Source organism: Salvelinus alpinus, chromosome 17, assembly GCF_045679555.1.
Source record: "Salvelinus alpinus chromosome 17, SLU_Salpinus.1, whole genome shotgun sequence".
Taxonomy (NCBI): Eukaryota; Metazoa; Chordata; class Actinopteri; order Salmoniformes; family Salmonidae; genus Salvelinus; species Salvelinus alpinus.
The window spans coordinates 40336016-40363515 of record NC_092102.1 but is presented as its reverse complement, the minus strand read 5'-3'; the positions used below and the strand labels follow the sequence as shown (position 1 = coordinate 40363515).

The 27500-nt window shown below is 46.3% G+C and overlaps 1 protein-coding gene across 7 annotated transcripts in view; it reads right to left on the bottom strand.

Annotated features, from left to right (window-relative positions):
- The window catches only part of LOC139542938 (cyclin-dependent kinase 17-like), a 96698-nt gene that overhangs the window by 17910 nt on the left and 51288 nt on the right, over positions 1-27500 (bottom strand). For all 7 annotated transcript variants that reach the window (XM_071348944.1, XM_071348945.1, XM_071348946.1 and 4 more), the window contains 2 exons: positions 21528-21661; positions 13919-14044 (listed from right to left, as the gene is read on the bottom strand). In XM_071348944.1, coding sequence (XP_071205045.1) covers positions 13919-14044; positions 21528-21661 — 260 coding nt within the window. The remainder of the gene's footprint in view (positions 1-13918; positions 14045-21527; positions 21662-27500) is intronic.

The following is a 27500-nucleotide window of genomic DNA, read 5'->3' as shown; positions in this document are numbered from 1 at the left end:
TGTGTGTGTGTGTGTGTGTGTGACTGTGTGTGTGTGTGTGTGTGGGGGGGGGGGTCTCCAGTGACCAAGTTAGCTAATGGGGCATGTGATCTCTTTAAAGGCCCCAAAAGCAGTGCAGTGAGAGGCTTGCCTCGGACTGAGGTTGACACACTTACACATAGATGCCAGTGTGTGTGTGTGTGTGTGTGTGTGTATGTGTGTGTGTGTGTGTGTGTGTGTGTGTGTGTGTGTGTGTGTGTGTGTGTGTGTGTGTGTGTGTGTGTGTGTGTGTGTGTGTGTGTGTGTGTGTGTGTGTATTAACATAGATCCCTACAGAAATCCTCTGATGCTAAACTCATACACATCAATATCAAATACTCTCTTTCTGTGTGTAAATCATATTATTCTGTTACACTTTCACAGTTTAAATCACATGATCATGTTACACTTTCACAGTTTAAATCACATTATCATGTTACACTTTCACAGTTTAAATCACATTATCCTGCTACAATTTCCCAGTTTAAATCACATTATCCTGCTACACTTTCCCAGTTTAAATCACATTATCCTGCTACACTTTACCAGTTTAAATCACATTATCCTGCTACACGTTCACAGCTTAAATCACATTATCCTGCAACACTTTCACAGTTTAAATCACATTATCCTGCTACACTTTCCCAGTTTAAATCACATTATCCTGCTACACTTTCACAGCTTAATCACATTATCCTGCTACACTTTCACAGCTTAAATCACATTATCCTGCTACACTTTCACAGTTTAAATCACATTATCCTGCTACACTTTCACATTAAATCACATTATCCTGCTACACTTTCACAGTTTAAATCACATTATCCTGCTACACTTTCCCAGTTTAAATCACATTATCCTGCTACACTTTCACAATTTAAATCACATTATCCTGCTACACTTTCACAGCTTAATCACATTATCCTGCTACACTTTCACAGCTTAATCACATTATCCTGCTACACTTTCACAGTTTAAATCACATTATCCTGCTACACTTTCACATTAAATCACATTATCCTGCTACACTTTCACAGCTTAATCACATTATCCTGCTACACTTTCACAGCTTAAATCACATTATCCTGCTACACTTTCACAGTTTAAATCACATGATCCTGCTACACTTTCACATTAAATCACATTATCCTGCTACACTTTCACAGTTTAAATAACATTATCCTGCTACACTTTCACAGCTTAAATCACATTATCCTGCTACACTTTCCCAAATGTCAAACACAATATTGACCTGGGGTTGCTTGCCTACAGTAATCTGTCAGTAGTACACAGGGTCATTTGGCAATGGCTCGCCTTGACACTTGGTACGCTGAGGTGATGCTTTCAGATCAAAACACACACATCTGTATGTGACAGCGGCTGTCAGGATCCCTCAGACTTGTTGGGGAGTGGCGCTGCTCATGTAGGTGGAATCATTTGGACAGAACACCCCCCCCCCCCCCCCCCCACACATACACACACACTTGCCCCCCAGGCAATCCCCACGCAGGAAAATAAATCTGCAGGCTTTCAGGCAGTTTAAGCGTGGCTGACACAGTGGAAGATGTGTGTATGACCTAACCAATGGTCTTTCTGTCTGTCTAGCATCCCCCTCCCTCATTGGTACTTAAAGTATAGTATAGTATAGTACTGTCCACACAGTACGCGCGCGTGTGTGTGTGTGTGTGTGTGTGTGTGTGTGTGTGTGTGTGTGTGTGTGTGTGTGTGTGTGTGTGTGTGTGTGTGTGTGTGTGTGTGTGTGTGTGTGTGTGTGTGTGTGTGTGTGTGTGTGTGTGTGTGTGTGTGTGTGTGTGGTACAGTGGTTCCTCCGATAAGCCAATGTTAGTCCTAACTAATATATCAGCTGGGTAATGGGTTCATTCCATTCCCAACGCTTCACTGGCTCTGCTCTCTGCTCGCAGAACAGAACTAGGTCAAACCTACTTTAGTGGACCAAAATGAAACAACAAAAAACAAATAAGTGTGTGTGTGTGTGTGTGTGTGTGTGTGTGTGTGTGTGTGTGTGTGTGTGTGTGTGTGTGTGTGTGTGTGTGTGTGTGTGTGTGTGTGTGTGTGTGTGTGTGTGTGTGTGTGTGTGTGTGTTTGAAGCAAATGATGCCACGCAAGAGACAGGGGGTTGACATAGACAGAGAAGGAGAAACAGATAGAGAAAGAGATAGAGGGAGGGAGAGAGATAGGGAGCGAAGGAGAGAGATAGGGAAAAAGGAAAGGATGCTAGGAAAGAAAAGGGAAGGATGGATGGAAGGAAGTAAGGAAGGAAGGAGAGTGGGAGGAGAGATCCATTTCATGAACAACGATGGCCACTGAGCGTGACCGTGAGGAGTGGACAGACACCACAGCTCAATCAATTTAATGATGACATCATCAATCAATGAATTACAAACAGCCAATGGGAAAAAGAATGTTTTACACTGACACCTCATTCTAACCGGGCAGTTGAATATCACGTATCTGAAATTTCACGCATGGCTCTCGACCTTCGCGTCTCCCGAGTCCGTACGGGAGTTGCAGCGACGGGAGAAGAGTGTAACTACCAATTGGATGTCATGAAATTGTGGAGAAAAAAGGGGTACAAAAAAAAAATTTGTTTTTATTAAATAACAAAATACAAAAAAGTGTTGCAGGGTTTTGATTTCATTCAGATTAACAGGAAAGTGAGAGGAGTTGCTGAGTGTTGTGTGGTTTGATATGATGCAAGACATGTTTCCAACCAACAGGGGTCACCTGTCGGACTCCATCACTTCTTACCCCCTCCATCCAACCAACGCTCTTCCTTCCCCCCAAGCGTCTTTTAACGCAACGGAACACTGAATCTTACTGGACGACACAGTGAATAATTGATGGGGATTGGGAGACGACTATGAAAGAAAAAAGATAGCCTCAGTGCCTCGGGGTCAAAGGTCAGGATATACAATTACAGGCACTAGCCCAACTTCCATCTAGATGAGAGAATCAATTTTTAACATGATCAGTGTTTCAGTTACACATTGACTCCTGAGGATCCCCTTGAAGTAGGATGTCGGCCATTTTGACAGCTGTACCCAGATATCTTTATATAGCTCACTGATGTCTGTACCTCCAGACCGTTTGTCTGTCCATATCTAAAATATTATGTATTTTATAATTTTCAGTAGAATGGACTTCTTCCTGAAAGAAAAACCACATTCGATACGGGCGTTCTAAACAGGATGTTTCATCACAGTAACTGATCCTGTGTTTAAAGGCTGGTACAGTTAGTGTTTCAAGAATGTGCCAACTGGCAAATGGAACTTTTTTGTATTTCTTTATTTAACTAAGCAAGTCAGTTAAGAACAACTTCTTATTTTACAATGACGGTCTATCAAACCCTCCCCTAACCCGGACGACGCTGGGCCAATTGTGTTAGCCGTCCTATGGACCTCCCGATCACGGCTGGTTGTGATACAACCCGGGATCGAACCAGGGTCTGTAGTGACGCCTCTAGCACTGAGATGCAGTGCCTTAGACCGCTGCACCACTCGGGAGCTTCTGCTAGGTTTTATATCAGTTAATTAAAAAACTATGCTCTGTCAAAACAATTACAGAGAGAATTTTATTTTTAAATTAGGCACTTGAAGGGATAAAAATATTTATCTCGAAATAGACTGATTGCATGACTAATTTCAGGTGTCCAGTGATAGTATTTGAATAAAGACTTCAGACTATTTAGATTTCGTCATTCCATCTACACAAGAATGATATAAGCATGAACATGTAATGACCAGTGTATCACACATAATGTTACTCAACTGTGAGAATGACAATATTAATGTCTGCAATGAATTTAGACTCAGTAATGCCCAAGTATACAGCATTATGAACCATACTACAGTACACTCTCACCCATATTACACTGACCATCAATACTGAGGAATGCTGGGAAATACAGTACCACAAACCGTCCAGTCAAATCCACCCTGAAACATACCTGAACCAATCAGGTTCACCAAAAGCCCCAACCCCAACCTGACCTCTACTGACACTGTAGTTTACCATCAAACAAACATACATCACTCCTGCATGTCCTTCTTCCACTCCTCTATTCCCCCATCATTCCCTCTCTATGTGTGTATCTAGCTCTTTACTTCATTCCAATCACTTATCTCTCTGTCCTCCTTCCTATCAGTCATTTATTATCTCTCTGTCCTCCTTCCTATCAGTCATTTATTATCTCTCTGTCCTCCTTCCTACCAGTCATTTATTATCTCTCTGTCCTCCTTCCTATCAGTCATTTATTATCTCTCTGTCCTCCTTCCTATCAGTCATTTATTATCTCTCTGTCCTCCTTCTTATCAGTCATTTATTATCTCTCTGTCCTCCTTCCTATCAGTCATTTATTATCTCTCTGTCCTCCTTCCTATCAGTCATTTATTATCTCTCTGTCCTCCTTCCTATCAGTCATTTATTATCTCTCTGTTCTCCTTCCTACCAGTCATTTATTATCTCTCTGTCCTCCTTCCTATCAGTCATTCATTATCTCTCTGTCCTCCTTCCTATCAGTCATTAATTATCTCTCTGTCCTCCTTCCTATCAGTCATTAATTATCTCTCTGTCCTCCTTCCTACCAGTCATTCATTATCTCTCTGTCCACCTTCCTACCAGTCATTCATTATCTCTCTGTCCTCCTTCCTATTAGTCATTCATTATCTCTCTGTCCTCCTTCCTACCAGTCATTTATTATCTCTCTGTCCTCCTTCCTACCAGTCATTAATTATCTCTCTGCCCTCCTTCCTATCAGTCATTTATTATCTCTCTGTCCTCCTTCCTATCAGTCATTCATTATCTCTCTGTCCACCATCCTACCAGTCATTAATTACATATCTGTCCACCATCCTACCAGTCATTAATTATCTCTCTGTCCTCCTTCCTATCAGTCATTTATTATCTCTCTGGCCACCATCCTACCAGTCATTAAGTATCTCTCTGTCATCCTTCCTACCAGTCATTCATTATCTCTCTGGCCACCATCCTACCAGTCATTAATTATCTCTCTGTCCTCCTTCCTACCAGGCATTCATTATCTCTCTGTCCACCATCCTACCAGTCATTAATTATCTCTCTGTCCTCCTTCCTACCAGGCATTCATTATCTCTCTGTCCTGTGTATTGCATCAGAGGTCTGTCTCCAAGGTATTCCAGTGTTTTTCCACCCGGGAGGAGCACTGCAGGGCAGACTGACTCCACTACTGAATTATAGATATCTGTTACATCACACACACATGCACACACACGCCTGCCACTCATTTGCAGCACTCGCCTCTAACCACACAAACACCTTACACCTGACCCCTCCCCCATTCATCCTTCTTCTATAAAAACGCCACTCTCCATCCCTTCCTCTATCCCTCCCTTCAAATGTTCCTCTTTCATCCTCCTTTCATCTCTCTAAGACTCATTAAATCACTTCAAACAGAGAGAAGAAGAGGGGCCTGGTCTCACTCCATAACTACAGGAGAGAAGGAGAGGGGCCTGGTCTCACTCAATAACTACAGTAGAGAAGGAGAGGGGCCTGGTCTCACTCAATAACTACAGTAGAGAAGGAGAGGGGCCTGGTCTCACTCAATAACTACAGGAGAGAAGGAGAGGGGCCTGGTCTCACTCCATAACTACAGGAGAGAAGGAGAGGGGCCTGGTCTCACTCCATAACTACAGGAGAGAAGGAGAGGGGCCTGGTCTCACTCAATAACTACAGGAGAGAAGGAGAGGGGCCTGGTCTCACTCCATAACTACAGGAGAGAAGGAGAGGGGCCTGGTCTCACTCAATAACTACAGGGGAGAAGGAGAGGGGCCTGGTCTCACTCAATAACTACAGTAGAGAAAGAGAGGGAACTGGTCTCACTCAATAACTACAGGAGAGAAGGAGAGGGGCCTGGTCTCACTCAATAACTACAGGAGAGAAGGAGAGGGGCCTGGTCTCACTCAATAACTACAGTAGAGAAGGAGAGGGGCCTGGTCTCACTCAATAACTACAGGAGAGAAGGAGAGGGGCCTGGTCTCACTCAATAACTACAGGAGAGAAGGAGAGGGGCCTGGTCTCACTCAATAACTACAGGAGAGAAGGAGAGGGGCCTGGTCTCACTCAATAACTACAGGAGAGAAGGAGAGGGGCCTGGTCTCACTCAATAACTACAGGAGAGAAGGAGAGGGGCCTGGTCTCACTCAATAACTACAGGAGAGAAGGAGAGGGGCCTGGTCTCACTCAATAACTACAGGAGAGAAGGAGAGGGGCCTGGTCTCACTCAATAACTACAGGAGAGAAGGAGAGGGGGCTGGTCTCACTCAATAACTACAGTAGAGAAGGAGAGGGGCCTGGTCTCACTCAATAACTACAGGAGAGAAGGAGAGGGGCCTGGTCTCACTCAATAACTACAGGAGAGAAGGAGAGGGGCCTGGTCTCACTCCATAACTACAGGAGAGAAGGAGAGGGGCCTGGTCTCACTCAATAACTACAGGAGAGAAGGAGAGCGGCATGGTCTCACTCAATAACTACAGTAGAGAAGGAGAGGGGCCTGGTCTCACTCAATAACTACAGGAGAGAAGGAGAGGGGCCTGGTCTCACTCAATAACTACAGGAGAGAAGGAGAGGGGCCTGGTCTCAATCAATAACTACAGGAGAGAAGGAGAGAGGCCTGGTCTCACTCCATAACTACAGGAGAGAAGGAGAGGGGCCTGGTCTCACTCCATAACTACAGGAGAGAAGGAGAGGGGCCTGGTCTCACTGGTCTCACTCCATAACTACAGGAGAGAAGGAGAGGGGCCTGGTCTCACTCAATAACTACAGGAGAGAAGGAGAGGGGCCTGGTCTCACTCAATAACTACAGGAGAGAAGGAGAGCGGCATGGTCTCACTCAATAACTACAGTAGAGAAGGAGAGGGGCCTGGTCTCACTCAATAACTACAGGAGAGAAGGAGAGGGGCCTGGTCTCACTCAATAACTACAGGAGAGAAGGAGAGGGGCCTGGTCTCACTCAATAACTACAGGAGAGAAGGAGAGCGGCATGGTCTCACTCAATAACTACAGTAGAGAAGGAGAGGGGCCTGGTCTCACTCAATAACTACAGGAGAGAAGGAGAGGGGCCTGGTCTCACTCAATAACTACAGGAGAGAAGGAGAGGGGCCTGGTCTCAATCAATAACTACAGGAGAGAAGGAGAGAGGCCTGGTCTCACTCCATAACTACCTGAGAGAAGGAGAGGGGCCTGGTCTCACTCCATAACTACAGGAGAGAAGGAGAGGGGCCTGGTCTCACTGGTCTCATTCCATAACTACAGGAGAGAAGGAGAGGGGCCTGGTCTCACTCAATAACTACAGGAGAGAAGGAGAGGGGCCTGGTCTCAATCAATAACTACAGGAGAGAAGGAGAGAGGCCTGGTCTCACTCCATAACTACAGGAGAGAAGGAGAGGGGCCTGGTCTCACTCAATAACTACATGAGAGAAGGAGAGGGGCCTGGTCTCACTGGTCTCACTCCATAACTACAGGAGAGAAGGAGAGAGGCCTGGTCTCACTCAATAACTACAGGAGAGAAGGAGAGAGGCCTGGTCTCACTCCATAACTACAGGAGAGAAGGAGAGGGGCCTGGTCTCACTCCATAACTACAGGAGAGAAGGAGAGAGGCCTGGTCTCACTCAATAACTACAGGAGAGAAGGAGAGGGGCCTGGTCTCACTCCATAACTACAGGAGAGAAGGAGAGAGGCCTGGTCTCACTCCATAACTACAGGAGAGAAGGAGAGGGGCCTGGTCTCACTCAATAACTACAGTAGAGAAGGAGAGGGGCCTGGTCTCACTCAATAACTACAGGAGAGAAGGAGAGGGGCCTGGTCTCACTCCATAACTACAGGAGAGAAGGAGAGGGGCCTGGTCTCACTCCATAACTACAGTAGAGAAGGAGAGGGGCCTGGTCTCACTCAATAACTACAGGAGAGTAGGAGAGGGGCCTGGTCTCACTCAATAACTACAGGAGAGAAGGAGAGGGGCCTGGTCTCACTCCATAACTACAGGAGAGAAGGAGAGAGGCCTGGTCTCACTCCATAACTACAGGAGAGAAGGAGAGGGGCCTGGTCTCACTCCATAACTACAGGAGAGAAGGAGAGGGGCCTGGTCTCACTCCATAACTACAGGAGAGAAGGAGAGGGGCCTGGTCTCACTCAATAACTACAGGAGAGAAGGAGAGGGGCCTGGTCTCAATCAATAACTACAGGAGAGAAGGAGAGGGGCCTGGTCTCACTCCATAACTACAGGAGAGAAGGAGAGGGGCCTGGTCTCACTGGTCTCACTCCATAACTACAGGAGAGAAGGAGAGGGGCCTGGTCTCACTCAATAACTACAGTAGAGAAGGAGAGGGGCCTGGTCTCACTCCATAACTACAGGAGAGAAGGAGAGGGGCCTGGTCTCACTCCATAACTACAGTAGAGAAGGAGAGGGGCCTGGTCTCACTCCATAACTACAGGAGAGAAGGAGAGGGGCCTGGTCTCACTCCATAACTACAGTAGAGAAGGAGAGGGGCCTGGTCTCACTCAATAACTACAGGAGAGAAGGAGAGGGGCCTGGTCTCACTCAATAACTACAGGAGAGAAGGAGAGGGGCCTGGTCTCACTCAATAACTACAGGAGAGAAGGAGAGGGGCCTGGTCTCACTCAATAACTACAGGAGAGAAGGAGAGGGGCCTGGTCTCACTCAATAACTACAGGAGAGAAGGAGAGGGGCCTGGTCTCACTCAATAACTACAGGAGAGAAGGAGAGGGGCCTGGTCTCACTGGTCTCACTCCATAACTACAGGAGAGAAGGAGAGAGGTCTGGTCTCACTCCATAACTACAGGAGAGAAGGAGAGGGGCCTGGTCTCACTCAATAACTACAGGAGAGAAGGAGAGGGGCCTGGTCTCACTCAATAACTACAGGAGAGAAGGAGAGGGGCCTGGTCTCACTCAATAACTACAGGAGAGAAGGAGAGGGGCCTGGTCTCACTCAATAACTACAGGAGAGAAGGAGAGAAGCCTGGTCTCACTCCATAACTACAGGAGAGAAGGAGAGGTGCCTGGTCTCACTCAATAACTACAGGAGAGAAGGAGAGGGGCCTGGTCTCACTCCATAACTACAGGAGAGAAGGAGAGGGGCCTGGTCTCACTGGTCTCACTCCATAACTACAGGAGAGAAGGAGAGGGGCCTGGTCTCACTCAATAACTACAGGAGAGAAGGAGAGGGGCCTGGTCTCACTCAATAACTACAGGAGAGAAGGAGAGCGGCATGGTCTCACTCAATAACTACAGTAGAGAAGGAGAGGGGCCTGGTCTCACTCAATAACTACAGGAGAGAAGGAGAGGGGCCTGGTCTCACTCAATAACTACAGGAGAGAAGGAGAGGGGCCTGGTCTCACTCAATAACTACAGGAGAGAAGGAGAGCGGCATGGTCTCACTCAATAACTACAGTAGAGAAGGAGAGGGGCCTGGTCTCACTCAATAACTACAGGAGAGAAGGAGAGGGGCCTGGTCTCACTCAATAACTACAGGAGAGAAGGAGAGGGGCCTGGTCTCAATCAATAACTACAGGAGAGAAGGAGAGAGGCCTGGTCTCACTCCATAACTACCTGAGAGAAGGAGAGGGGCCTGGTCTCACTCCATAACTACAGGAGAGAAGGAGAGGGGCCTGGTCTCACTGGTCTCATTCCATAACTACAGGAGAGAAGGAGAGGGGCCTGGTCTCACTCAATAACTACAGGAGAGAAGGAGAGGGGCCTGGTCTCAATCAATAACTACAGGAGAGAAGGAGAGAGGCCTGGTCTCACTCCATAACTACAGGAGAGAAGGAGAGGGGCCTGGTCTCACTCAATAACTACATGAGAGAAGGAGAGGGGCCTGGTCTCACTGGTCTCACTCCATAACTACAGGAGAGAAGGAGAGAGGCCTGGTCTCACTCAATAACTACAGGAGAGAAGGAGAGAGGCCTGGTCTCACTCCATAACTACAGGAGAGAAGGAGAGGGGCCTGGTCTCACTCCATAACTACAGGAGAGAAGGAGAGAGGCCTGGTCTCACTCAATAACTACAGGAGAGAAGGAGAGGGGCCTGGTCTCACTCCATAACTACAGGAGAGAAGGAGAGAGGCCTGGTCTCACTCCATAACTACAGGAGAGAAGGAGAGGGGCCTGGTCTCACTCAATAACTACAGTAGAGAAGGAGAGGGGCCTGGTCTCACTCAATAACTACAGGAGAGAAGGAGAGGGGCCTGGTCTCACTCCATAACTACAGGAGAGAAGGAGAGGGGCCTGGTCTCACTCCATAACTACAGTAGAGAAGGAGAGGGGCCTGGTCTCACTCAATAACTACAGGAGAGTAGGAGAGGGGCCTGGTCTCACTCAATAACTACAGGAGAGAAGGAGAGGGGCCTGGTCTCACTCCATAACTACAGGAGAGAAGGAGAGAGGCCTGGTCTCACTCCATAACTACAGGAGAGAAGGAGAGGGGCCTGGTCTCACTCCATAACTACAGGAGAGAAGGAGAGGGGCCTGGTCTCACTCCATAACTACAGGAGAGAAGGAGAGGGGCCTGGTCTCACTCAATAACTACAGGAGAGAAGGAGAGGGGCCTGGTCTCAATCAATAACTACAGGAGAGAAGGAGAGGGGCCTGGTCTCACTCCATAACTACAGGAGAGAAGGAGAGGGGCCTGGTCTCACTGGTCTCACTCCATAACTACAGGAGAGAAGGAGAGGGGCCTGGTCTCACTCAATAACTACAGTAGAGAAGGAGAGGGGCCTGGTCTCACTCCATAACTACAGGAGAGAAGGAGAGGGGCCTGGTCTCACTCCATAACTACAGTAGAGAAGGAGAGGGGCCTGGTCTCACTCCATAACTACAGGAGAGAAGGAGAGGGGCCTGGTCTCACTCCATAACTACAGTAGAGAAGGAGAGGGGCCTGGTCTCACTCAATAACTACAGGAGAGAAGGAGAGGGGCCTGGTCTCACTCAATAACTACAGGAGAGAAGGAGAGGGGCCTGGTCTCACTCAATAACTACAGGAGAGAAGGAGAGGGGCCTGGTCTCACTCAATAACTACAGGAGAGAAGGAGAGGGGCCTGGTCTCACTCAATAACTACAGGAGAGAAGGAGAGGGGCCTGGTCTCACTCAATAACTACAGGAGAGAAGGAGAGGGGCCTGGTCTCACTGGTCTCACTCCATAACTACAGGAGAGAAGGAGAGAGGTCTGGTCTCACTCCATAACTACAGGAGAGAAGGAGAGGGGCCTGGTCTCACTCAATAACTACAGGAGAGAAGGAGAGGGGCCTGGTCTCACTCAATAACTACAGGAGAGAAGGAGAGGGGCCTGGTCTCACTCAATAACTACAGGAGAGAAGGAGAGGGGCCTGGTCTCACTCAATAACTACAGGAGAGAAGGAGAGAAGCCTGGTCTCACTCCATAACTACAGGAGAGAAGGAGAGGTGCCTGGTCTCACTCAATAACTACAGGAGAGAAGGAGAGGGGCCTGGTCTCACTCAATAACTACAGGAGAGAAGGAGAGGGGCCTGGTCTCACTCCATAACTACAGTAGAGAAGGAGAGGGGCCTGGTCTCACTCAATAACTACAGTAGAGAAGGAGAGGGGCCTGGTCTCACTCCATAACTACAGGAGAGAAGGAGAGAGGCCTGGTCTCACTCCATAACTACAGTAGAGAAGGAGAGGAGCCTGGTCTCACTCCATAACTACAGGAGAGAAGGAGAGGGGCCTGGTCTCACTCCATAACTACAGGAGAGAAGGAGAGGGGCCTGGTCTCACTCAATAACTACAGGAGAGAAGGAGAGGGGCCTGGTCTCACTCAATAACTACAGGAGAGAAGGAGAGGGGCCTGGTCTCACTCAATAACTACAGTAGAGAAGGAGAGGGGCCTGGTCTCACTCAATAACTACAGGAGAGAAGGAGAGGGGCCTGGTCTCACTCCATTTGTAAGTCGCTCTGGATAAGAGCGTCTGCTAAATGACTTAAATGTAAATGTAATAACTACAGTAGAGAAGGAGAGGGGCCTGGTCTCACTCAATAACTACAGGAGAGAAGGAGAGGGGCCTGGTCTCACTCAATAACTACAGGAGAGAAGGAGAGGGGCCTGGTCTCACTCAATAACTACAGGAGAGAAGGAGAGGGGCCTGGTCTCACTCAATAACTACAGTAGAGAAGGAGAGGGGCCTGGTCTCACTCCATAACTACAGGAGAGAAGGAGAGGGGCCTGGTCTCACTCAATAACTACAGGAGAGAAGGAGAGGGGCCTGGTCTCACTCAATAACTACAGGAGAGAAGGAGAGAAAGTCCTCCAGGCTCACATGTCTAATGCAGAATGCATCGGCCCCCCACTCACACAAAAAGTAGGGTTCCTCAAGGGTTATTTGGAAAGGGTGATGGTTCTACGTGGAACCATAATGACTTAAATAACATTTTGAGCCCTCTATTTGTTCTTTACAATTCACTAAAAGGTTCTCTCCTCTTTCAGTGATAATGTAAGGGAGGTGGCTCATTCAAATATTTTAGGGAGTGGTTTGCGCACAGCTCTCCTTGCGCAACCATGAGTGAGAGTGTCAATCCACTTTATCTAATGTCTTGTTTTATGCCAGTACATATTACATATGACTATGGCCAGTGACAGTGTCTTGTGAAAGACTCTCGTATGGCCTTGCGTCAATTGAGAACAGTTGTCACTTCTCTCCTCGGGGACCCCCAGCTGTTCCAGAGGTATCTCTCTTGATTCAACTTGTCAATTAACACAATAAAAACACCTATGGAATTTTAACAATATAATATGGCTGACCAGATAAAGAACTCTGTATGGTTCTTCAAAAGGATCCACAACGAACCTTTCAGAATGAGATATTTTTCATTCTCCATTAGGGTTCTATAAAAAATTGCCCCAAAAATGGTTCCACTATGGTTACAAGCAAGCCAAATAGCCCTTATCTGGTACTATGGTCAGCATTAACATATCTGTGTGTACTGGGCCATAGACAGGAACTATGGTCAGCATCACCATATCTGTGTGTACTGGGCCATAGACAGGAACTATGGTCAGCATTAACATATCTGTGTGTACTGGGCCATAGACAGGAACTATGGTCAGCATCACCATATCTGTGTGTACTGGGCCATAGACAGGAACTATGGTCAGCATTAACATATCTGTGTGTACTGGGCCATAGACAGGAACTATGGTCAGCATCACCATATCTGTGTGTACTGGGCCATAGACAGGAACTATGGTCAGCATTAACATATCTGTGTGTACTGGGCCATAGACAGGAACTATGGTCAGCATTAACATATCTGTGTGTACTGGGCCATAGACAGGAACTATGGTCAGCATTAACATATCTGTGTGTACTGGGCCATAGACAGGAACTATGGTCAGCATTAACATATCTGTGTGTACTGGGCCATAGACAGGAACTATGGTCAGCATTAACATATCTGTGTGTACTGGGCCATAGACAGGAACTATGGTCAGCATTAACATATCTGTGCTTGCCAACATTTGTATATCCATGTTGTCATGACAATCTTCTCATATGGTCGCTTTGCCTTCCTGTCAAATGTCTTATCCACACTCAGAAACACAAGCACAATGGTCATAACCAACATCTTCAGCTTGACACAATGGCATTGTAGGACCATACTGCTTTCATTTCAGAGCAAAGAACTACACAAATGTGCCTGCGCAGTTGCGCACGCACACACACACACACACACACACACACACACACACACACACACACACACACACACACACACACACACACACACACACACACACACTCAAAGGAAAACAGCTGACTCAGACTACATTGCAGCTTGCCAAGTTAAGAGCAGAGAGCAGAGTGTGGACTGACCAATGAGGCTCTTCGTAGCCTGCGGCTCATGGGCTTGTCGAAGGGCGGACTGTTCATGGCAAACTTCTCCAGGTAGCCTTCCGGTAGCCTGATGTCAGCCGGCAGAGACAGGCGCTTGTTTATGTCCTGGAGAGAGAGAGAGGGAGAGAGAGCCAGGTGGAAGAGAGACACAGAGACAGACGGTTGTTTATGTCCTGGAGATAGAGCCAGGTGGGAGAGAGACACAGAGACAGGCGCTTGTTTATGTCCTAGAGATAGAGAGAGGGAGATAGAGCCAGGTGGAAGAGAGACACAGAGACAGATGGTTGTTTATGTCCTGGAGATAGAGAGAGGGAGATAGAGCCAGGTGGAAGAGAGACACAGAGACAGGCGGTTGTTTATGTCCTGGAGATAGAGCCAGGTGGAAGAGAGACACAGAGACAGGGATGAGATTATAACTGTATGTTCAATCATTTAATCAAATCAATATTATTATTGTGATATATTTTCTGTATATAAGAGGCCTGTTCAGGCAATGCAGTCAATTTAGGAAGTAGATTGAAATTACAATACTGAAAGGTCCTCTGAATGAATTTACTGAATTGAAATGGAATTGACACCCTGGTTGTGATACATCCATTACTAACAATCACATCTGTAGTCCACATTGAACTACATCTCCCATCATACCTCACTCCTCTATGCCTGCTCTAGGCAGGGTGCCAATCATCCCGGGTTTCCATGGCAGCACTGCCTGGCCCAGACCCAACCTTCCCACAGGATATGTCCCCAATGTGTGTGTGTGTGTGTGTGTGTGTGTGTGTGTGTGTGTGTGTGTGTGTGTGTGTGTGTGTGTGTGTGTGTGTGTGTGTGTGTGTGTGTGTGTGTGTGTGTGTGTACGTGTGTACGTGTGTGTGTGTGTGTGTGTGTGTACGTGTGTGTGTGTGTGTGTGTGTGTGTGTGTGTGTGTGTGTGTGTGTGTGTGTGTGTGTGTGTGTGTGTGTGTGTGTGTACGTGAACACGTACACAAGCACAATGGTCATAACCAACATTTGCAGCTTGACACAATGGCATTGGAGGACCATACTGCTTACATTTTACAACAAAGAACTACACAAATGAAAATGTAAACTCTATATTTGGCCATGTATGAATATCGAATCTTAATGTTTTGTAGAGATGAAAGGCTGTTAGCACATTGAATGGAGAGAAAACAACATGGAACCAGAGCTGTGACGATCTGCTGGTAATTGACTGTTATTTAACATAAACATGTTTAGCATCTCTGGGCCTACACCATTACAATAATATATATGATTTATTTAGTTGTGATAGGCTTGTAAACCTGGGAATGTATTCCAAATCAAAATATAAGGACTGCATGATGCAACTCAATATTAACTCTATATTGATGATTTGGAAAAAGTCACAAAGAAAGGCCTGCACTCTGATCCTTCCTACAGAAAGAGACAACTGCATCGCTGCTCTGCTTGTGTGGCAAACCAGTTAGGGGATAACTACTCAACGGAAGGTGAAATTAAAATGAGAATTCAAGGCTACAACCACCAAAAGCCAACAGATAGACTGCTATTTAAGCTATGATCTGAATGGAGTTGGTATTTTGTGTAGCTAATTGTAAGAAGTGCAGTAACATTATGGCTGGCCTCAAGTAGCCTAGGTAGCCAGTTTCTCTCAGTTTGATGACGTCAAGACAGGTACTATGTAATCGAACGGGATGATAAATAACTAGCAAGAAGTTAGTGTAGCGCAAGATAAGGGGTTGTGGTCTCTCCCTCTGTTCCTGCTCTGGTGCACCGATCCTCCTGTGTCTTACTCACACATTCACACACCGCACGGCCTCCACTCCCTTGTCTTCTTGTCTTCCACTCCCTTGTAGTCTCCAGCTGTTCACTCTGCCTCCACTCCCTTGTAGTCTCCAGCTGTTCACTCTGCCTCCACTCCCTTGTAGTCTCCAGCTGTTCACTCTGCCTCCACTCCCTTATAGTCTCGAGCTGTTCACTCTGCCTCCACTCCGTTGTAGTCTCCAGCTGTTCACTCTGCCTCCACTCCCTTGTAGTCTCCAGCTGTTCACTCTGCCTCCACTCCCTTATAGTCTCGAGCTGTTCACTCTGCCTCCACTCCCTTGTAGTCTCCAGCTGTTCACTCTGCCTCCACTCCCTTATAGTCTCCAGCTGTTCACTCTGCCTCCACTCCCTTGTAGTCTCCAGCTGTTCACTCTGCCTCCACTCCCTTATAGTCTCCAGCTGTTCACTCTGCCTCCACTCCCTTGTAGTCTCCAGCTGTTCACTCTGCCTCCACTCCCTTATAGTCTCCAGCTGTTCACTCTGCCTCAACTCCCTTGTAGTCTCCAGCTGTTCACTCTGCCTCCACTCCCTTGTAGTCTCCAGCTGTTCACTCTGCCTCCACTCCCTTGTAGTCTCCAGCTGTTCACTCTGCCTCCACTCCCTTATAGTCTCGAGCTGTTCACTCTGCCTCCACTCCCTTGTAGTCTCCAGCTGTTCACTCTGCCTCCACTCCCTTGTAGTCTCCAGCTGTTCACTCTGCCTCCACTCCCTTATAGTCTCCAGCTGTTCACTCTGCCTCAACTCCCTTATAGCATACAGCTGCTCAAACTGAGCCTCTCTTTCCATTTCTCCATGATTCCGGTTTAATAAAGTAGCAAAACAATTGGCTTTTTTGCTGCTTCCCTCACTCGGACTGGACCGATGGTCCTTTAGGTCCTTTCGGAAGAGGTTTTAAATATGTATTCATGCATATTGGGTCCTTTCCTGTGTCCACTTTGGAACGGGAGCTCTATCTCCCATCACTATTTGTCCTCATCATTCAGATTATTCAAATTCAATCATTAAGTGATTAGAGGGCCAATAGAGCGCAGGGTACTTGTCTTCTCAAGGGGCAGTAGTAAGCTAGCAAGGGTACTTGTCTTCTCAGGGGGCAGTAGTAAGCTAGCAAGGGTACTTGTCTTCTCAGGGGTAGTAGTAAGCTAGCCAGGGTACTTGTCTTCTCAGGGGGCAGTAGTAAGCTAGCCAGGGTACTTGTCTTCTCAGGGGGCAGTAGTAAGCTAGCAAGGGTACTTGTCTTCTCAAGGGGTAGTAGTAAGCTAGCCAGGGTACTTGTCTTCTCAAGGGGCAGTAGTAAGCTAGCAAGGGTACTTGTCTTCTCAGGGGGCAGTAGTAAGCTAGCAAGGGTACTTGTCTTCTCAAGGGGTAGTAGTAAGCTAGCCAGGGTACTTGTCTTCTCAGGGGGCAGTAGTAAGCTAGCAAGGGTACTTGTCTTCTCAAGGGGCAGTAGTAAGCTAGCAAGGGTACTTGTCTTCTCAGGGGGCAGTAGTAAGCTAGCAAGGGTACTTGTCTTCTCAGGGGGCAGTAGTAAGCTAGCAAGGGTACTTGTCTTCTCAGGGGGCAGTAGTAAGCTAGCAAGGGTACTTGTCTTCTCAGGGGCAGTAGTAAGCTAGCCAGGGTACTTGTCTTCTCAGGGGGCAGTAGTAAGCTAGCCAGGGTACTTGTCTTCTCAGGGGGCAGTAGTAAGCTAGCCAGGGTACTTATCTTCTCAGGGGGCAGTAGTAAGCTAGCCAGGGTACTTGTCTTCTCAGGGGGCAGTAGTAAGCTAGCAAGGGTACTTGTCTTCTCAGGGGGTAGTATTAAGCTAGCCAGGGTACTTGTCTTCTCAGGGGGCAGTAGTAAGCTAGCCAGGGTACTTGTCTTCTCAGGGGGCAGTAGTAAGCTAGCCAGGGTACTTGTCTTCTCAGGGGGCAGTAGTAAGCTAGCCAGGGTACTTGTCTTCTCAGGGGGCAGTAGTAAGCTAGCCAGGGTACTTGTCTTCTCAGGGGGCAGTAGTAAGCTAGCCAGGGTACTTGTCTTCTCAGGGGGCAGTAGTAAGCTAGCCAGGGTACTTGTCTTCTCAGGGGGCAGTAGTAAGCTAGCCAGGGTACTTGTCTTCTCAGGGGGCAGTAGTAAGCTAGCCAGGGTACTTGTCTTCTCAGGGGGTAGTATTAAGCTAGCAAGGGTACTTGTCTTCTCAGGGGGCAGTAGTAAGCTAGCAAGGGTACTTGTCTTCTCAGGGGGTAGTATTAAGCTAGCAAGGGTACTTGTCTTCTCAGGGGCAGTAGTAAGCTAGCAAGGGTACTTGTCTTCTCAGGGGGTAGTATTAAGCTAGCAAGGGTACTTGTCTTCTCAGGGGGCAGTAGTAAGCTAGCAAGGGTACTTGTCTTCTCAGGGGCAGTAGTAAGCTAGCAAGGGTACTTGTCTTCTCAGGGGGCAGTAGTAAGCTAGCCAGGGAACTTGTTTTCTCAAGGGGCAGTAGTAAGCTAGGAAGGGTACTTGTCTTCTCAAGGGGCAGTAGTAAGCTAGCAAGGGTACTTGTCTTCTCAGGGGGCAGTAGTAAGCTAGCAAGGGTACTTGTCTTCTCAGGGGGCAGTAGTAAGCTAGCAAGGGTACTTGTTTTCTCAAGGGGCAGTAGTAAGCTAGGAAGGGTACTTGTCTTCTCAAGGGGCAGTAGTAAGCTAGCAAGGGTACTTGTCTTCTCAGGGGGCAGTAGTAAGCTAGCAAGGGTACTTGTCTTCTCAGGGGGCAGTAGTAAGCTAGCAAGGGTACTTGTCTTCTCAGGGGGCAGTAGTAAGCTAGCAAGGGTACTCGTCTTCTCAGGGGGCAGTAGTAAGCTAGCAAGGGTACTTGTCTTCTCAGGGGGCAGTAGTAAGCTAGCAAGGGTACTTGTCTTCTCAGGGGGCAGTAGTAAGCTATCCAGGGTACTTGTCTTCTCAAGGGGCAGTAGTAAGCTAGCCAGGGTACTTGTCTTCTCAGGGGGCAGTAGTAAGCTAGCAAGGGTACTTGTCTTCTCAAGGGGCAGTAGTAAGCTAGCAAGGGTACTTGTCTTCTCAGGGGGCAGTAGTAAGCTAGCAAGGGTACTTGTCTTCTCAAGGGGCAGTAGTAAGCTAGCAAGGGTACTTGTCTTCTCTGGGGGCAGTAGTAAGCTGGCAAGGGGCAGTAGTAAGCTAGCACATAAAAAATGATTTTACAAATTACATTTTGAATTGTAACGTTATTCTACTAGCAACTAAATTCTAATTATTTTTGAGTGGCAATGACATGAACATATATTCAGCATGACATTCATGTGAGCATTATAATATGATTACAACCCAAAAGAAATATGAAATGCACTCATAATTTAGCTATGACAGCAATACATTTAGACTACTTTGCGTTTGTCTGGGCTTGCTAGTAGTAGCCACTAGCCAGCCAGCAGCAGCCCTGGGCGGAGCATTGCACCCTGGGAGTTGAAATGCACTCTGGGAATCGTAGTATGCTGTGTAAAATCCATTGTATTTCTACAGTATGGTGTGCATGCTTCAGAAATGAGCTTCAGCGTTTTTTTATGTCGTTTTGGAATTAAACTTTTAATTTAATACATTAAATTATTTAGCTGTAATGAATCATAGGTCTAATGAATGTTATTTTACCCAATATTATGGCCATTTAATTAACCCTGATATGTATAAAATCCAATAAAAAAATGTATCAGATGTATAATTACATGAGGCTCATGGTTTTGCATAAGGAATTGAATATGTTATTTAATATGGTGTTGTATTTTTTTTAAACTATTGAATATAGAATAGAAGATATTCTATTTGTTATTTGAGTTGTTCTACCAGTTATTAACATGTGGTTCAATGTTGAGAAAAGTAAAGCCCAGTGGTTTTCTATGGCCTTAGCTAATAGGTTTCTTTTTCTCTTCTTCTGTGGTATCGTTTCGGTATCGGGGTATCATTTTGGTATCGAGTATCATTTTGGTATCGAGTATCATTTTGGTATCGAGTATCATTTTGGTATCGAGTATCATTTTGCTATCGAGTATCATTTTGGTATCGAGTATCATTTTGCTATCGGGGTATCATTTTGCTATCGAGTATCATTTTGGTATCGAGTATCATTTTGGTATCGAGTATCGCTTTGTTATTGAATATCGTTTTGGTATCGACTATCGTTTTGGTATTGAATATTGATTTGATATCGAGTATTTTGATGAACCTGGTATTGGTATCGAAGTCAAACTTCTGGTATCGTGACAACACTCCTGTACGTAGGAATATACATACACATGTGAATATGACAATACCTTGACACATTCACCTGTACACAGTAAGCATTTATCTCTGCTTAATAAGTCTCATCTGCGCCTCATCCATTCTATTAATTCATCAACACACTCACTGAAGTACACAGTCAATTAAAACACACAATGATTTTACACACCCAATGACGACACACAAACATGCCCACACACACAGACAACACACACACAACACACACCGTCACTCAAATAATCATGTTCAGACACATGCACTCTTTCATTCACTTAGAAACATTTGATTTGATTTCATGCATGTGTACACACACACACATACAGAACACACACACACTAACACACGTACGCACACACACAACCTAGTACTTACAATGCAGAACAGCTCTAGTAAGTCCCTCATTGTCCCTCTGAATGGTAATCCTACACTCTCACACACTCTTCCCACACTGCACCTCTCTCGCCTGCCACATGACCCAACAGATAGAGATGGACAGAAGCAGAGAAAGAGAGAGAGAGAACGAGGGCACGATTGTGCCAGAGTACCCTACACACTCCGAGGAAGAAGGGGAGGAGGACGTAGAGGAGAAGGAGGAGGGAAAAGAGGGAGGGGTGGAGAGATTCCTGAGGGTAGAACAGAGTTGGGGGAAGGGGGGAATGTGGAGGGATGATAGGAAACAGTTATTTTCCATCTCTCTGTCCTCCTCACTCTCTCCCTCTCCTCACATCTTTCCTCCACTCTCTCTCTCATCCCTCTCTCTCCTCACATCTTTCCTCCACTCTCTCTCTCATCTCTCCCTCTCCTCACATCTTTCCTCCACTCTCTCTCCCTCTCTCTCTCTCTCTCATCCCTCTCTCTCTCCCTCTCCTCACATCTTTCCTCCATTCTCTCATCCCTCTCTCTCCTCACATCTTTCCTCCATTCTCTCTCCCTCTCTCTCTCTCATCCCTCTCTCTCCTCACATCTTTCCTCCATTCTCTCTCCCTCTCTCTCTCTCTCATCCCTCTCTCTCCTCACATCTTTCCTCCACTCTCTCTTTCTCTGCCTATCCATGTCCAAGTTCTACCTCTGTTCCTTATCATGGTTTCATTATTTCATTCAGCCCCCCCCCCCCCCCGCTCTCCCTCCCCCTTCTTCTCTCTGTCTGTAGTAAACATGGTCTAAAGCAGTCCTGTCTGTAGTAAACATGGTCTAAAGCAGTCCTGTCTGTAGTAAACATGGTCTAAAGCAGTCCTGTCTGTAGTAAACATGGTCTAAAGCAGCAGACTGTGTATCCAGGGGCATTTCCTGCAATACTGCTGCGCTCATCATTCTACAGCTGCCACAGACAGACAGACAGACAGACAGACAGACAGACAGACAGACAGACAGACAGACAGACAGACAGACAGACAGACAGACAGACAGACAGACAGACAGACAGACAGACAGACAGACAGACAGACAGACAGACAGAACTAAACAGAGAGACAGACAGACAGAACTAAACAGAGAGACAGACACACACACACACACCAATTGTACCTCATTGGAGATGCGTCTGTGGTGGTTGTTCCTCATGCGGACCCTGACTGGACTCTGGACTTCATCAGAAGACGTCCCGGACGCCTGATCACTCTCCCCGTCTGAGCCCATCTTCACGTTCTCATGGACGATACCTGCAGGAAACATTAAACATACTTCATCTGGATCCTCAGTCAAGTATTAAAGGCAAACTTCTCAACTCCTGTGGTCAGAATAGTCATTACAATAACAATAGTTTAAATCCCAACAAAAATACTCTAATTAAAACCTCTGGAAGGACAGGGGATGATTTAACCGTTATTTGAACCATTCTGTTTTTACATGGGAGCCAACAAATTTTAATATATGCATACAGATGTCAGGTGTCAGTTACAACCACAGGAAAAACACCATCTCCTCTATATAAATGAGTGAAAAAGGCAGATTTCTACCACTATCTATCCCAGGTGATTTCTTTATTTTTTGTATCTCACATTTGATAATTATCTTAATGGTTAAGGGACCAGAGTCAGAGAAACACACACAACCCTGAGATGGCACTTCTTCAGAGCACCCCCTTCTGGGAGGTGTGGTAGAGTCCAACCCTCAGACGAGGGATTGTACCACCAGCCTTGCAGGGGTGTCAGCTAGGTGTCAGCTAGGTGTGTAAAACACAGGTGGTGAGATGAGGAGGTCATGAGATCAATATTACCCTGCATGCACTGCAGCTGTCTTAAGCGTAAATCATACTCCACAATTGCTGAGGCGCGTTAGTCCGGCATTCCATTTTGACATAGATATGTGACTCTGAGACCACCAACCACACACAGCCCGACCAACCAACACATCTCCGGTACGCATCCTCTATTCATTTGAATGTGTTGACAGTTGGAGAAATTGCTTGAGCTGCGCTGAGAATTTGAAAAGTATGAAAGCCAGCGGTCCAATATTCTAGAACACTGCTGTGCGTATGCGTAAACATTTTGGACTATGATAAACCCTGCCTGCCTGCCTGCCTGCCTGCCTGTCTGTCTGTCTGTCTGTCTGTCTGTCTGTCTGTCTGTCTGTCTGTCTGTCTGTCTGTCTGTCTGTCTGTCTGTCTGTCTGTCTGTCTGTCTGTCTGTCTGTCTGTCTGTCTGTCTGTCTGTGTGTGTGTGTGTGTGTGTGTGTGTGTGTGTGTGTGTGACAGTGTATGTGTGTGTGTGTGACAGTGTGTGTGTGTGTGACAATGTGTGTGACAGTGTGTGTGTGTGTGTGTGTGTGTGTGTGTGTGTGTGAGTGTGTGTGTGTGTGTGTGTGTGTGTGTGTGTGTGTGTGGGTGTGTGTGTGTGTGTGTGTGTGTGTGTGTGTGTGTGTGTGTGTGTGTGTGTGTGTGTGTGTGTGTGTGTGTGTGTGTGTGTGTGTGTGTGTGTGTGTGTGTGTGTGTGTGTGTGTGTGTGTGTGTGTGTGTGTGTGTGTGTGTGTGTGTGTGTGTGTGTGTGACAGTGTGTGTGTGTGTGTGTGTGTGTGTGTGTGTGTGTGTGTGTGTGTGTGTGTGTGTGTGTGTGTGTGTGTGTGTGTGTGTGTGTGTGTGTGTGTGTGTGTGTGACAGTGTGTGTGTGTGTGTGTGTGTGTGTGTGTGTGTGTGTGTGTGTGTGTGTGTGTGTGTGTGTGTGTGTGTGTGTGTGTGTGTGTAGGGGGAAGGGAGGTAAGACTCTCTTTCCATCAGTCTTAGGTTTCAAGGTGTCTTTGGCTTCCATGGTGTGGTATCTGAGACAGGGATCATTAGCCTAGTCTATAGACTGGAGGTGACTGAATGTAATGGTGTATAGTGATAAACAGGAATGAATAACCCCCTGACAGCCAGATAGACAGATAGACAGAGAGATGTAGAGTGACTGAGAGAGGACAGAGAGAAAGAAGAGAGAGAGAAAGAGAGTCAGTGAGTTAGAGAGAGAGAGAGAGAGAGAGAGAGAGAGAGAGAGAGAGAGAGAGAGAGAGAGAACCAGGAGAAAGAGGGAGAGAGAGAGAGAGAGAGAGAGAGAGAGAGAGAGAGAGAGAGAGAGAGAGAGAGAGAGAGAGAGAGAGAGAGAGAGAGAGAGAGAGAGAGAGAGAGGAGGATAGGGGAGGAAGAGGATAAGAGGGCAGGAGGAGAGGAGGGGAGGAGGAGGATAGGAGAGGAGGAGGAGGAGGATAGGAGAGGAGGAGGAGGAGGAGGATAGGAGAGGAGGAGAGGTGGATAGGAGGAGGATAGGAAGATGGGAGAGGAGAAGGATAGGAGGGCAGGAGGATACGAGGGCAGGAGGATAGGAGGATAGGAGAGGAGGAGAGGAGAGGAGAAGGAGGAGGGTAGGAGAGGAGGAGGGGAGAGGAGGAGGAGGATAGGAGAGGAGGGTAGGAGATGGAGTAAGGAATGATTAGTAAATGGGATGATTGGATACGTAAGGGCACAATCATAGGTAGAGAGGGAGAAGGTGAGGAGGAGAGGAGGGGAATGAAAAGAGGAGGTTGTGGGGGACTGTATTTGATAGGATATCCATCATACCTGTCAGCGATGGGGAGTGAAAAGGGATTTAGAAAACATGGCCTAAACAACAACATCACATAAATGTGTCTATACTGTAAAACAAATTATTCAACTATAATCACAATTAGGGATGCACGATATATTGGTGAACATATCGGAATCGGTCGATATTAGCTAAAAATGCCAACATCGGTATTAGCCGATGTCTAGTTTAACGCCGATCTGTAAAACCGATGTCAAAGCTGTCGTGCATACCTATATAACGTAGGTACATGACGTAATGACGCCACGTAAAATGTTGCGCCTCACGTGCAACACAGCATTCCTAACTTAGCCCACAATGTCTGCTGTGTGGATCGAGCAGGCAACAAGTCAAGCAGTCATTTGAAAGAGTAAGAACATTTCAGCGAGAACTCAAAGGCCAAATCCATTAAAGACAAGATAATAGATTCATTGCCCTTGACAATCAACTGTTCTCTGTCGTGGGTGATGTTGGCTTTCGCCGACTGGTCGAGCACCGGTACACACTACCAAGTGCGCTATTTGTCAGATGTTGCCCTACACAGTAATAGCGTCACTGCTATTAGTTTCACAACATACATACTATGGAATGCCGTTTGGGTCTTTGTGTGTCAAAAAAGATACAGTAGCACTGTCAAAGCTGTACAAAAAAGTCTGCAAACAAGCAAACACCAGCCACAAACGATGTGTTTACAATACCGCGTTAGTAAAAAGCATCATTTGTTCGACCGCAACTTCTGGGGAAGCTAGCTTTAGCTTGGTACCTAGCTAGCACAAATACAACCAGCCTGAAAACAATGACCAGTAAAAACTGCAGTCATTTTCCTTATTCTTAGCAATGATTTAGGAATCCTTGTGAGTAAGTATTAGCTAGGTTGCCACTCTGTTGCTCGCCTATTGAAATTGAACTTCAGTTCATGAAAATAAATAGCTAGCCAGCTACTTAACCCTGTTGCCCAAAACTTCCGTTATAAGCAGCCAGCTAGCTTCATCTGGCTAGTGAGGCTCGACCGGACCGGGTTGTGTGGTGTGTAGCTGGCCACATTAAGGATTAGGCACAATAGTGGAATTTGCGGTTTGCCTTCAAAATAAAAGTATGTCATTGACAGTGATGCAAATGAAAACAAATAGTAGAATTATGCCATACTTTTATTTTGCAGGCTAACTGCAAAGTCCACTGTTGTGGCTAATCCTTATTGTGGCTAGCTTCACATAGATGGGTCCGACCACCATTAATCAAATAAGAACTGTCTTATAAATGAGGGTTATTTTAGATGATAACACCTGGCTATATAGTTAGCGAGGTAACTATAACTACTGAAACAGATTATGTCGTTTTCCTATGTTTTTGGGGAAGAACATTGTCTGCATCCATGAGCTGACTAGCTTCTTTTTATGACCAGCACTGTAGGTGCGCGAGACAACTTTACCAGCATCATAGCATACGTATCGATGAATCGTTGACATATGAAATACGAGTGATAGTGTAATCAATGTGTAATAACTACGTAAAAAATTATGAACGCGTTTAATTATTATGTGACGTGCAGTCATATTCAGGTCCTGATTGGTCAACAAACTTATTTGACACTTAAAATAGTGTTAAATAGTGTATTTTTTGACACGCAAAGACCCAAACGGCGTTCCATAGAAATCCTGGTTGAGAAGGAAACGACTGAACAAATGAACAACGAAACAGCACAGCAAGTAAGTGAAAGAAATACGTTTTGATTATGTTTTACTGGTAATGGGGACATACGTAAATGTCAACAAAATAACTTTTTGGTCAGTGTGGTGTGTGTGTGTGTAACCTTTATTTAACTAGGCAAGTCAGTTAAGAACAAATTCTTAATTACAATGACGGCCTACCCCGGCCAAACCCGAAAGACGTTGGGCCAATTGTGCACCGCCCTATGGGACTCCCAATCACGGCCGGATGTGAAACAGCCTGGATTTGAACCAGGGACTGTAGTGACGCCTCTTGCTCTGAGATGCAGTGCCTTAGACTTCTGCGTCCATGTGTGTGTGTTAACTATTTAACTGTACTAGAATGCTTAAGGCCGCTAAAATATTAAATATTGGTATATATAATATTTAGGGGCAAGGGAAATATCGGATATCGGTATCGGCCAAAAATGTCATATCAGTGCATCACTAATCACCGTCAGAACTCTAACCTACCTGTTCATGTTACCTACATCTGTGCTTATAATTCAACCTCTCCTCACAGCAACCCTCAACTACCTGTTAACTTGACTTGCATCTGTCCATATGAGCGTCAACTGTTGACATACAGTGCAGTAAACACTAAATGTTCATTATCTCCAGACGTACGCTCTAGGTCATATAATGTACATCTGAGCTAACACAGATATTCCAACTAGTCAAGTGTGTGTCATTTGCAAATAAAAGCACTGCGTAAACATAGCTAATTCCGGCCTGTATGTACAGGATAATGTGTCCAGCCAAGAGTAACCTATAGCCACATCAGAAACCAACACTCAGTGTTGATGTGGAAACATTACACTGACAGTAACCGACACTAGACCAGGATATCTACCTGCTGACACACACACACCTGACTAGTGAGTACCCAGTATTGTCACATCACTGTCACCCTAAGGAGAAGTCATGGTGTGGTTTGCTTATGTAAACATGGAGATAGGACAGGACAGGGTGATTAGAGAGAAGAACAGTCATCTGTTAAACATCGAGTAAGACATCACCTGACCAGGTGGGTAGGCCAGGACTGTTACATATTGGTGATGGAAAAGGCCAGGACTACTGTTACGTGTACTCCCTCTCCGGCCTCTAGGTCATCAGGCTGCTGATTATCCCGCACACTTGTCACCATCGTCTCGCGCACCTGCGCCTCATGACACTCACCTGGACTCCATCACCTCCCTGATTATCTTCCCTATATCTGTCACTCCCCTTGGTTCTTTCCTCAGGTGTTATTGACTCTGTTTTCATGTCAGTGCGGTATTTGTGTTTTATTTTTTAATTTTTTATTAAACACTCACTTCCTGAACGTGCTTCCCGACTCTCAGCGCACTCGTTCCAACTATTACATATTGTTGATGGAAAAAGGCCAGGACTATTACATATTGGTGATGGTAAAGGCCAGGACTATTACATATTGGTGATGGAAAAGGCCAGGACTATTACATATTGGTGATGGAAAAGGCCAGGACTATTACATATTGGTGATGGAAAAAGGCCAGGACTATTACATATTGGTGATGGAAAAGGCCAGGACTATTACATATTGGTGATGGTAAAGGCCAGGACCGTTACATATTGGTGATGGTAAAGGCCAGGACTATTACATATTGGTGATGGAAAAGGCCAGGACTATTACATATTGGTGATGGTAAAGGCCAGGACTATTACATATTGGTGATGGTAAAGGCCAGGACTATTACATATTGGTGATGGAAAAAGGTGAGTTACATAAACGTAAAGCA